At 27.7% G+C, this 13,253-nt stretch overlaps 2 protein-coding genes across 2 annotated transcripts; both read left to right on the top strand.

The window, feature by feature from the left end:
* The first annotated feature begins 258 nt into the window (after positions 1-258).
* On the top strand, positions 259-5,165 carry LOC113385361. Its single transcript, XM_026623208.1, has 8 exons — positions 259-403; positions 1,599-1,703; positions 1,810-1,986; positions 2,049-2,126; positions 2,259-2,438; positions 3,818-3,938; positions 4,104-4,342; positions 5,010-5,165. Exons 1-8 carry the CDS (start codon positions 284-286, stop codon positions 5,163-5,165), a joined length of 1,176 nt encoding a protein of 391 aa, XP_026478993.1. The 5' UTR covers positions 259-283.
* Positions 5,166-8,366: 3,201 nt separating this feature from the next.
* LOC113385466 (uncharacterized protein C6orf106-like) lies at positions 8,367-12,515 on the top strand. The gene is made up of 6 exons (XM_026623319.1): positions 8,367-8,565; positions 8,659-8,778; positions 9,617-9,721; positions 9,777-9,904; positions 10,278-10,513; positions 12,436-12,515. The coding sequence occupies exons 1-6, from the start codon at positions 8,378-8,380 to the stop codon at positions 12,472-12,474; spliced, it is 816 nt and encodes a 271-aa protein (XP_026479104.1). The 5' UTR covers positions 8,367-8,377; the 3' UTR covers positions 12,475-12,515.
* The last annotated feature ends 738 nt before the right edge of the window (positions 12,516-13,253 follow it).

Genomic DNA, 13,253 nt, shown 5'->3' with positions numbered 1-13,253 from the left:
CAAGTTATCTATTTATATTTGCAATACACATTGTGCATGTATTTCAATTTTGTATTCCAATTATTTACTTATTTCAGAAAACATCAATTTGCGCATATATAAGTTATTTCGTAATATTTTCAATTATAATTATGTGATCATCGCGTAATTGTAGCTTATTGACAATGGTTATTGATGTATTAATTTCGAAATGCAAAATCTATAAATTTGCTTCATACGTAATTCTCGAATGCAATATCAATAAAATAGTCTAACTAATGAGTCGAATATACAAAATATAAATATGTTACAATTTGTGTTTTTATGCGCCCTGGCATCGGTGGCTAAAAGTTACACCTTAATTAGAATTCCTTTGGGAAGTTTTAATGGACCTCCTGGACACCAACTTAAACTTATTCATGTTGTGAGTATTTACAATTATTAAATATCAGATTTGGAATATAGCGAAATGACTACAATTCATGAGATTCAAATACAATATAACTTTTATAACGATTTAATAATATGTATATTTGTTTTATAAAATGTATTTGAAAAAAAAAATCAATAGGATTCAATTACAATATCATAGTAATATTGCCGAAATAATAAAAAAAAAATTATTTGCCATTTTGAATATCATATGTTGAGATTTATACAGAATGATATAAACGATTTAGAGCCCACCTCTAAAATTATGCAAAAAACAAATTCTTTTGCATTGATATGCCTGATTGTTTTTTAATAATAATTGAAAATAAATATATCTTAAAAAGTTTACACATTTTCGAAACGTACTCAAGAAAAAACATCATATTATCAATTCACATTTGCATTAATTAATGATTTGCAAAAATTGGTTAATCAATTTCTTTGTAATTAACACTTAACTTCAATAATAGTTGAATCATATTTTTTATAAAACAAGCAAGCATCATATTTTTTTCAAAAGCTTTAAAGCTATTCCAGAGGCAGAAATTAAGTTTGTAGGAAAAGCTGATTGAAATTCAAAGCTACAAATATAATTTTATCATTTACATTTTTTTTTAAATTTAAAACAGAAAATGTAGCAAATTCGTTTAGCTATTTCAAAATCTCTATTTTTTTTCATAGTTTTTGAAATTTTCTATATTAAAAAACCCAAATGTTTTAAAATTTAACAAGGATCACTATCGATGTTTTGGATCGGATTGGATTTTGTACTTAACACTTACGGCACCGATTTCAAAACAATCTACTGTACCTGCTGTTGAATTTTGGCATGTTTTACAATAAAATGTTGTTCGCCGCCTTCCTCCTAGTCAGTTTGACTGAGTCATTGTTTATAAAAATATCCTGTGCCCCACAGAGTATGTTTGTCTACTCAGGTGGACAGCCGTCCCCACAGAGTTAATATCACATAAGAATGTAATATAATCTAGTATATTCATACTCTGTATTTTCATATATTTATAAAATATTTGTTGCTTGCTGGTTAATGTGAGTGACAATAATCTTAATATACTTTCTGTGGAAAATAATTAATTTTACTGCTTTCATTGTAATCGGTTACATATCGTATTTTATATAAAAGACATTTGACATTGTGAATATAATAATTATCAAACAAATTATCCAAGGCTTTGGGTGGTGGACCTAACACATTAAGCAACCCTCAACAATGGCACATACCAAATATTACTATACGTTTCCATCCAGCAGGAGTAATTGGACCAATGCATTTGGTAAGAATCTTTTGTAGGGCAAAATATAAAAATAGTATATATCCAATCTAATTTTATTTTTATTATTATCTTCAAGTGTTTTATTAATTTTTTTCTAATATTCCAGGAGAATGATATGAAATTGGCACATGAAAATGGAAATCTTTTGCAACAAAGATATGCACCATTTTTGAAGAGTTATGAACAACCTCTTCATCCTCATTTGATTGAGTTGAGAAATCCACATAATTTCAATGTTACGCAAAGTCATGTGTTGTCTGCTTTAAACGCTATAAAAGGCAAGGTATGTATTATTGTCATCAATGAATAAAATAATTAAAAAATGACGAATAATAATTATTTCAGCCTTTTTGCACTGATCTGAGAATACATGCTCCAAGCGAAGATTTACTTCCACCAGTTAAACACTCATTGATAAATGACGTAAGTAAATTATATGAGAAAAAACATATTTTAAAATATTTATAGGCATCATTAAAATATAATATATGTATATATATATATATATATATATATATATGTGTGTGTTATTTATTCCTATTTATTATTTTACAGATAACACGTGTGCATAATCCTGATGCATGTCCGGCATTTTACAAAAAGTTCAAAAATCTGTTCGGAACTCATGATAACATTATGTCCGAATTCAGAGATCATCTTAAGAATGTGATGAATCGCTTCCCACAGTTTAAGGATGATCCAGAAAAACTGGGTTTTCTCCATGATTTGTCAAAGGTGAGTAAAACTAATTACAAGATTTGTTACTTGCAAATATACGTTAGCATTTTAGATTGCGTAAACACGTTTTTTTATAAAGTAATTTTTGAATTGGTAATAGTTTTTAGAAAACGAGATAACCATGCCCAATGATAATAATGCATGTTCTTTAACTTCTAATATAATAATGTTCTTTAACTTATATAATATAACTATAGTTTACCGGTTTTAATCTATATACTTCCTCAGGCAGTTATACATATCTAATAATTTCGCATATTTTTAACTTTCCAAAAGGAGTTTGTTTTCGCCAAGTCATTTTGAATCATTAAAAGTTAAATTAAAAATCAAAGTAAAAAAAGTATGCTTGTTTGTGAGCTAAATTTTTACCTTTTTTGACCTCTCAAAAAAATTAAAGTCCTTTCTATGAAACTTGACAGTTCTCAATTGGATTTATATTTATCTGCTCAAAAGAAATGACTCTTTACAGAAAATGACTACTTAAGTAGCTTAGTTTTTCACGTTGATCGGCGGAGTCATTTCTTCTGAGCAGATAAATCCAAAATTTTCGTTCAATGTTCTCGCCAAAACTCAGGCATCAATTTTAAAAATGTATATGCTGGTCAAAAAATATCTATCATCAGCTGGAAATCGTGTTGATTTGTTTTCTATAAATATTGGTTGGTTGGTTTCTTCCTGCCAAGGCTATGTTATGAAGAACTTTTCATACAAATTTGTTCTAAATATTGACAAAAGCCATGTGGTTGCTGTGCAGTCAAGCGTCTTTCTCAGGTTGTCAGATAGAAAAACCCAAATCTAGAAACCGCACAAATGTCAAAAAAACGATCTTAGATAGCAGGGTCTTTCTGACACAGCTTCATAACATACGAGTGATGTTGCAGTTTATGTGTAAAACGCCTGAATGAATAGCAAATACATCACATTTTGACAGTATTCAGTATGATTCAGTAGCATTATCTATAAAAGTTGTAACGTAACATGGCCTTGCCATAACATTGATTTGTTATGCGGCAGAATCGGCCCATAAATGTTGAAAAAAAAATCTTGAAGATTTTGATTAAACCCTAAACAAATATCCTTAAATATTATAGGACTACAAAAAGTGGTTTAATTATGAAAATCATAGAAGTTTTTGAAACTTGCCTCAATGCAATATGCCAAGTACACCTAGTTTAAATAATTTCATCCATGGTTATAATAAAGTTGTTGATATGGTGGCATATTATCTACAGAACATAGTCTAGAAATAATTTATACTAAAATAATCACATTGCATACATAACTATTAATATAAGTATTTAAATATATATGCATGCATGTTTATAATAATATTATAAATTTTAATAAAATAATTAATATTAATGCATATTTTTAAGTATAATGACCAAAATGGTGCGCTACCAACATGCAAAGGTGAAGGAGAAGTTATTAAAACTATGTCAAGAAAAGTTTATGAAACTGCATTCTCAATTACATCTTTGAAAAGGCTTTCGGCAGGTAATAATCTACAAGTCTTTAAAAATTAGAAATGCAATAACCAGAAATATTTATGTCTGATTGAAATAGGAAATCAATGGACAAATCACTAATGTGCATATATTTTTGGGCATATATAATTATAATTTTATTAATATAGTTATATCTTTCATTTCTTATTAACAGGTAGGTATGTATCTCATTTACTGGATGATGTTGATCATTTGAGAACGAAGGGCGAAACTCCTGATGGTAAAAAGATGGTATTGTTTGGAACAACACCACCATTTCTGAAATCTATTATGTCAGCAATGGGCGGTGATGAAGGATATCACAGTGAAAATTTACTTCCGCATCCAGAAGCTGGTTCAATGTTTATTACAGAAGTTTACCAGAAAGTCGAAGAACAGACATATCATATCAGGGTAAGTCATTCATTATAGATTGATGGGAATTAAGTCATATTTCATCATATATTAATTGTGATAATTAATGAAAATATATTAATTAAATCCAGTTCATCAATGTTTATCGCAAGATTCTTCACGGATATTTACATACTAATGCTAAAATTAACTAATCAATATTTAAACATACGATATTTATTTAAAAATAATGGATCCAAATTGACTCATTAACTGTTATATTATAACTAATCGCGATTGAATATTAATTATGCTGCTCACGCGTGAACAAATATTTTTCTTAAATTTTCTATATCAAAAATGTATAGCGTTATAATATACTCATGGAATAATTAACTATATACTAACTATAATCATGGAAGAATTAACTATATACAAAACAAGGTGAATTTTGTTAGAAATTTTGAAAAAAATACATCGAAGATGATATTTTCAATCATGGAAGTACTTTATTATCCGAATAGGCACTCTAATAGATTTTTTCAATTATTTATTAAAATAACAAAAATTAAAGTTAATGCATCTATATTCATTAATTGGTCTATGAATAATTGATAAACAAAATATTAGTGAATGTTGTTGACAAAAAGGTTTTTGAATCCTGGGGTTAACACAATCCAACGTATGGTATAAATGGTCAATTACATACAAATTTATTTAATTTTAGCTACACTATAGTAATAATCCAAGTCAACCAATTTCGGATAAAAATATTTTAAAACTCAGAGGCTGCGATGAATTGTGCGAATTTGATAAATTCAAGAACTTAATGAAACCGATGTATTTATCTAAAGATGATGCTGATAAAGAGTGTTTAGAATAAATATTTGTATATTTTATATCATGTCTGTTATAAAATGCTACTTATACGTTTATAATAAATAATATCAAAAATTTTATTGCTTTTTGTGAGATGTTTGTATCCAAGAGGAACATTAGAAAATACTCCGGACTACCATCAAAGAGGCGTTTCAATATTATTAATAGAATTATTAAAGAAATATTAGAAAAGCAGAATATGATGCTATATTATTCGGACGTATTTTCATTTTATTATATTGCCAAGAAGCAGCAATCTTCATGGCATTGTGCAGAGGGGGTAGCGGAGAGTTTGATGAGACTTATTTTTCTCGCTTCTAAAATTAAAGTCCGCTTAACAACATATGTAATAAATAATCAATAATTTTCTTTAATTATAACTTAGTGACAAATCGTCAGTGATTGTAACAAGAACTGCAACAAATACATAAATTATATCAACAAATCAGTGATTAATACAGTCTACAGCTACAAGGGTTAAATTATAATATTATAATATATATAATATATATTATATAATAGATACTTTTATATAAAAATAGAAAGAAATATGTTTGGAGCTCTTATTTTCTTAAATTACATATATGCAAATTATCAAAAGTGTACCCGCGTGCAAGTATATTTGGCCGCCTTCAAAATATATATATATATATATATATATATATATATATATATATATATATATATTTTGATAGAAAAATATCAAAATTAAATTTTTTGCTTCTCAAAATAGTGTTTTTATGAAAAAATCCGACTTGCTTGTATTATGTTGTCATGGCATTATAACACATTCTTCATCGTTTGAGACCAAATTTAGAAAAGTATGTTTGCTTGTATGTGTGTATGTGAGCCGATGTGACCTTTCGTCGATTAAATTTATTTTTTTTTTTTTCTAGTATTTAAAAAGCAATTTGCCTTAAGGGGTTAGGGGTACTTGGAATTTTTGAAAAATCGATTTTTAGTTTTTTGCATTTTCATTAAGTGTAATATCTTGAAAATATTCTCTGAAAATTTCAAGTTGATCCGATGATAAATTTTTGAGTTATTGGACTCTTACCAGCGCGTTGACGCAAGTGGAGAGCTCGATACTTATACTCAAGATTATTCTCCCTCACCTCCTGATGTTTTAAAAGCTTTTAAACTGATTTACGACGATCTCAGCAATGATAATTTACCTTCAAGATGTGTAGTTCAAGATTGAATCCATAATCAGAAAAAATTAAAAGCTTCAACCAACTAGTGTAAAAATCATGCCTAAAAACCGTGAATACTAGTTCTACTATCGTAGAAATTGCTGAATACATATACATAATCAATATTATTGATTATGAATGCCCTAGGACCTAATTGTGGATATAATTCCCATTGGTATGCTGCAAAATGGGATGCTGCACGTGTGAAAGTGGCAAGAATGCTTCGTAGGCATCAGCAAATGAAAATTTTGGAAACTTGCACAATGACTGATGAACTATTATATGACCCAGAAATAGATGACTCGGTTTAAGTAATTCAATAATTTGAATTTCTGTACGTAAATCCAATGTGAAACTTTAAACGCGTTTTTCTCAAAACTATGTTTTTTGAACCGGTGACCACTGTAACTCAAAAAACCGCTTAGTAAATTTTAATGAAATTTATACAGTTTTTAGAATACAAAATAAACTCGGGCCTGATCGAAGGATTTTTATTTTTTCTAAAATTTCAATTTTTTAAGACAAATTGACTGTTGATTTTTTACCCAAAAATCTAGAAATTTTATTTATGATGCTGCCATTTTGTTAATTTTTGCAAAAAAAGAAAACCTTCGATCAGGCCCAGGATTATCTATTTATAAAACTATTTTTTTTTTATTTGATTGATTTTAGATGAATCTCTAAGGAGTTATGATGGTCACCGCCAGGACCGTTTTTTTAAACATGGTCAACAAAAACAGCTATAACTTTGGGAATATTAATTTTTTTTTCTGAAATTTTTGTTACTTCAAGTCAAAACATTGTATAATGATGCCGTATTAAAATTTTTGTGAAAAAAAAGTCTAATAACAAAAAAACAATACTGAAAATTCTCATTTTTTCGTAACTCCAAGTACCCCTAACCCCTTAAGGCACGATGCCATACACCACTAGTTTACATTTAGTTTTCACATAATGGGTCGAAAATCGAAAATGAAATTTTTTGCATATCTTCACGTTTTGAAGGTTTATGAACATTTTGGCATATCTCAAAAAAATGGATGTGTGTGTGTGTGTTTTGTGTGTCTGCATTTTTTCGTTTACGTTTTCGCGCGCACGGATCAACCGATTTGAATGGTCAAAAAAACATTTGATTCCTATTGATAGGGAGATGTGCTGATTAATTTTTGGCAAAGGCAGGTTCAGCCGTTACGGAGATATAGAGCAAAGAATGCAGAAAATAAAAATCGAGGTTTTGAGAGAACGGAGTATCCGATTTGAATCATCCAAAAAACATTCAATTTGGAATGATTGGGAGAAGTGTTTAGTTTTTGGCAAAGGCTGGTCCAACCATTTCGAAGTTACAGAGCTGCATGTGCAAAAAATGGCATTTTTTGGGAGAACTAAACATCTGATTTGAATGATTCAAAAAACTTTCTACTTGTATTGACAAATTTGCTTTAAAAATTTTTTAAAAAAATTGTATATCGAAAGTAATTCAGATTTTAATTTAATTTTAACTTTGCTATTCTGTGTCACCAATCTTAAGAGTAATAAGTGAAGAAAGCGCATGAATAAGAAAGTGAATTTTGTTATAAATTCGAAAGTAAGTTATAAAATAAATAAATTGCTTCGTTGGATAGATTCAGTGAGGTATGTAGTCATAATTAAAATATTTATGTTATTGGCCACCATATTAAAACAAGCATGAGTTGCTTAAAAGTAGAAAAGGCAGCGTAATATCAAAGTTATTATTCTTTTCTTTTATCTATGATATTATTATACTCATCCATTTCCTTATCTATGATTTTACTCTTCTTTTATCTATGGATATCATTCTGCCGTTTTCATCTGGTAATACTTTAAAAATTCTATGTTTATGTTAGCTCTGGCAACACTATTGCAGTTTTGTCAACTTGTCGTCATACAGATGGTTGTCAAAATATTACATTGCAACAAAAAAAATATGTTTGATAACAATAGGTTTAGTAATTGAATGAGTTTTTTTTTATTTATTATTTTTATCTGGCAATTTTATTCGACCATGGATTTTGACAATGGACCGTTGGATCAAAATCTGCAAAGTGCAAATGATTTGGAACAAAGTCTTCTTCAACAATTCAGCTGTCTGGGTACTACTGATCATGATGAGCTCGTCAGCCAATTACAAAAGATTTTGGGGAATAATTTAAATGAGTCTACAGCAAGATTTTTTCTAGACATGAGCAACTGGTAGGTCGATGTTGTTTTAGTTGTTTATTTATATATATGAATATAATGTAATGGGTTATAAGTCAAATACATGTTACCCTAACTTTCATATAGGAACTTGCAAGCAGCTATTGGTTCTTATTTGGATTGTGAAACACCTGCTAAGATACCATCGATGATATTATTAGCTGATGTAACAGTTGGCGAAGGCGAATGTATCACTCCTAATACGAGGTATAATCTATATAGAAAAATTATTTTTGATTAATATTATAGTGTATAGCAGTTGTGTAATAATAGTTGAACACTTTGAGATGTTGAGAAAAAACACAATTGGTAAAACACTTACATTCATTTTCATCAAGTCATAGACTTCATGAAAATCTTGAATTCTTTTGTATCCTGAGGCAACTTAATAAGTTTTTATATAGATTTGTCACGACCTATTTTGGGTATATTTTACAGAAAATTAGTTTTATGTATCCTACTTGATTCTTACTAAATAATATAGGAATATGACTTTTTAATGTAGATCAGTTTATTGAAAAAAAAATTACTTTGCAACTAAGTGAATTCTTATCCTGCATAGAAAAATAGCAAATGAGGAAGAACAACGAAGGTTAGAATCATAAATAGATATCATAATTTCTATATATTTATGTTTGATTTACATTGTGATGTTATATAATTGTTTTTCTTATGTAATATGTAAAATGTCATAAAATTAGAGATTAAATCTTAAGATTATACAAATGTTATTGTTTGAGATATTACTATAGCATTGGTTTAAATTTTATTTTATCTTAATAATTAAGTATGTTACTTACTTATATGTTATTTAAATAAAATTTTACACATTTTGCTTAAGTATAACATATGATATGAATCAAATTTCTAAGCAATGCCCAAAATTACAAAATTTATATAAAAATTGTTTTCAATCAACATTGTTCTGTGTAATCTTTGCTTTATTGTTATACATGATTTTTTCATAATCTCTAAAATTTAATGCAACTGTTTTTTATTGAATTAACTAAACAAATGCAATAAACTTTGTAATTCTCTATTTCAGTTTTATTAAAACGTGGAGAATTCAAAACAATGGTGATGAAGCTTGGCCGCGAGATTGTGTTCTACAAATGATTGGTACCACAACACAAATGGAGTGTTTAAAGAGGTTAGCTGCATAAACTTATAATTGAATAAAATAATACATAATAAATTTGCTTTAGATATTCAATGCCTGCATTAGTTCCTGGTCAAGTATGGCATATTACAATTGAAATGGTCAGTCCTTCTGAACCAGGTGTACATCAGACTAAATGGAGAATGATGACTAGTGGTGGGAGTTATTTTGGTGGTAAACAATTCAAATATGATTTTATGTTTATGTTATTTTAAGTTTTAGTTTCAAACTCTAACTTGTTGCTTATTGTGTTAGAGAATTGATTGTATTTTCATTATAATCTCAAATGTCTTTAAATGTTGAAGTGGAAGCTCACTAATTTGTTTAACTTTTACTTGTAATTAGAATGTTTTTGTCACTAAAAGACAATGTTCTGAGAAATTTTCTTTATTTTCAAAATTTGTCGATAATAGATCATTTCATTATATGAATTTTATATAAATATATATTTTAAGGTAAGTAGTAACAGATGTCCCAAGTAACTTTTGTTTTTCATTCTTCTAGTTGTATGTTTATAAGGTGGAATCAACATTTATTATATTTGTAGATACAATTTGGGCAATAATTACTGTAGCTGAAGGAGGAACGATGGCCTTAACACAGAAATTAGCTCAATTAAGTACTCAACAACCCAACCATGATAATTCAAGTATGAATGTAGAAATGAATGATGTAGTGAATGCATTAGATTCTTCAAATGTAGTTCAATCACAAGCAATTGCAATTCCAATGATCAATCAACCATCCACAGATCCTGCTATAGAAACTTCTTCTGTTGTACCGGTAAGGAAAATGAATTGCTAAGTATTTTGATTGTGCGAGATTAAAAGAGTATTGGCATATTAACCTATTTAATTAAACATATTGGGTTGTTCGGAAAGCAACTTTGTTTTTTATAGATATTTTGGCAAGTCATTTTTGTATAAATAAACTTATACTTTAATAAATTATGTACTGTTCGTTTTGATTGGATATCTTTTGTTAAATTTCTGATAGTAGTATAATTTTGGGATCATACATTTTTTGTCAATATTGGCAAAAAACTGATCAAAGTGCTTTTCAACCTCCTCATTTGAGGTAAAGATTTTACCGCCTAAAAATTTTTTTAGTGACCAGAACAAATAATTGTCCGTTGATATCAAATCTGGAGAATGTGATGGATGTGGCATTGTGTCCTATTCAAGCTGTAAAAGCTTTTGACAATTGACCAAACTTATATGAGGTCTTTGTTATGGCTTGTTGGTTAATTCTGGATCTTTTCCATTGAAGTACATCATCTAGTTTATCCAGCTAATGACATTAGGCATCTGAATTAACCGTTATGTTATCCTGGGAAAGCTGAAAAATAAACAACTTGTTTAAAATCTCTTCAAACATACAACTCTTTTGAGCAGGTTTTTCCCTTTTTGTGCATGAGCAATCAAGTGTATTATATTCTTTACAACCCATTTTACATTCCTAGTAACAATTTGCTCCAAAAACTGATCATTTTCATGGCCCTTCAGATGCGAATTGCAGACATCTCTCTGAGAACCATACATTGAGTTTTGAGTAAAATTCCAGACCTCTTAAGTGATCATGAAGTGTTGAATTTGATACATTTAAACCCAATATGATCTCACATATTGTTATTTGCTTGTTTGCTTTTTTTTGCGTTCTTATCAGCTTCAACCGTTTTTCTTGAACCTGGTGCGTTTTGACATTAGAATACCCGTAATAAAATTTAGCAAACCAGTTCTGGAACTGTCGTACTATCTACACGTCATTTCCATACACATTGGTTAATTTCATTTTGACTGAAACATCATTTTTACCTTTTTTATATCAAAAGAGTAAAATATGTTGAAAATGCTGCTTAATTCCTTTCGTGTTTAAAGTGGCACCATCCAAAACCGCATATAATTTATTAGATTTTTTTACACACAAACTTTAATATATAAGCTTAATATATGCAAAATTCAAAATATATAATATATATATATAATATATATATTTTATTATATATATATATATATAATAATAAATATATATATATATATTATTAAAATGTTCAATTTGAAAATTACAACACTTAGATTTTTAACACATACTTTATTTAATAATTGCAGTTGTTTCGAGACCATGGTATGCCTCATTTTCAGTGTAATTTCAATACAGTTAATTATATACTAACACATTATTTAATATTTTATTTAAATTACATTCAATTTTTGAAAAACAAAAAACACCAACTATCTCTTACAAAATTTGACACCTTTTTTGTTTTTCAAAAATTAAAATAATTTAAATAAATATTAATATGGTTAGTATGTAATTAATTGTTTTGAAATTACGCTGAAGATGAGATGTTGTGTGTGTGTGTGTGAATATGTATTTAATCAATCTAATTTTCAAAGTGGTTCTCAAAATTGATTCATATTATTTTGAACACAATATGCATTATAGTATTGTTTGTGGCATAAGTGCATTTAATAACATACACAGTTGACATTACAATTTGATTACAAAAATTTCTTATTCAATTGTTTAACACTGTTTTCATTACTGATATTTTCATAAAATTTAAGATATTCATTATTACAACTACATTTATCTATTATTTTTCATGAAATACAATAACTTTGAATGAATTATTACAGCCGCTATTTCAAACTATCAACCTTCAATATTTTCTGATTTGTTATTAATACATGTTTTTATTTCAGTATTCGTACATGACGAATGATGACTCCAATATGTGCTGATTGATGTGAGATTATTTATTACTTATAGTAGATTTGATAATATTTATGGAATTTTATTCAATTTTTTTTCTAGCAGTTCTGACATTTTTCAATATTTAAATTGAACTCATTGTTATGCAATTTTATATACATAAAGAATTATATTACATGCATATTTTAGATACATTCATAATAATACATACATGTATATTGATATATATATTATATATATATATATATATATATATATATATATATATAACTATGAATATGTTTTTATCTATTGTATTGTATGAGATTATTGTATTTACATATATATAATTATGTATCAGATACATAATAGATTTTTTATATGCAAATTGTGTAGCAAAGATTGAATGGAAATGAAATTTCATGATGATGGGTTATAGAATATTTTATGAATTTATGTAATATCTTAATAATTATAAGGAGTTTTTAAAATCTAAAATTAAATTATAAAAAAAAAGATTTTTTTATGTCTATGAAATTGATATTTTATATTATTTCAGCTTCATTCCAGTTAAGATAAATATAGGCGCTTTATGTGGACAGGGTCGGGAGTTCGGGCTTTTGCTCTGAAAAAATGAAAATCAGTAATGATGAAAATATGGATCAAAAATATTTTTCCAAATGAAAATAGCCCATTCCAGGCACTGCAATCAGAAATGGCTATGGAAAATCTCTTGCACTATTCTTCCCTGAATCAAGTTGAAGTTCAACTCAGCTCGCTATATATATATTATATATATATATATATATATATATATATATATATATAT

Source organism: Ctenocephalides felis, unplaced genomic scaffold (assembly GCF_003426905.1).
Source record: "Ctenocephalides felis isolate EL2017-DRISC unplaced genomic scaffold, ASM342690v1 CF-g0.4_SCAFFOLD_03571, whole genome shotgun sequence".
Classification (NCBI taxonomy): Eukaryota; Metazoa; Arthropoda; class Insecta; order Siphonaptera; family Pulicidae; genus Ctenocephalides; species Ctenocephalides felis.
The sequence above is the reverse complement of the archived record's forward strand: the minus strand, read 5'-3'. Positions and strand labels throughout refer to the sequence as shown.

Bases quoted from the DNA above. Each gene is read 5' to 3' on its own strand.
- LOC113385361 (XM_026623208.1), top strand. From the start codon at position 284: ATGTTACAATTTGTGTTTTTATGCGCCCTGGCATCGGTGGCTAAAAGT. The intron at 2,127-2,258 runs GTAAGTAAATTA...ATTATTTTACAG, and splicing joins AACACTCATTGATAAATGAC to ATAACACGTGTGCATAATCC. The intron at 4,343-5,009 runs GTAAGTCATTCA...ATTTAATTTTAG, and splicing joins AACAGACATATCATATCAGG to CTACACTATAGTAATAATCC.
- LOC113385466 (XM_026623319.1), top strand. From the start codon at position 8,378: ATGGATTTTGACAATGGACCGTTGGATCAAAATCTGCAAAGTGCAAAT. The intron at 8,566-8,658 runs GTAGGTCGATGT...ACTTTCATATAG, and splicing joins TTTCTAGACATGAGCAACTG to GAACTTGCAAGCAGCTATTG. The intron at 9,722-9,776 runs GTTAGCTGCATA...AATTTGCTTTAG, and splicing joins CAAATGGAGTGTTTAAAGAG to ATATTCAATGCCTGCATTAG.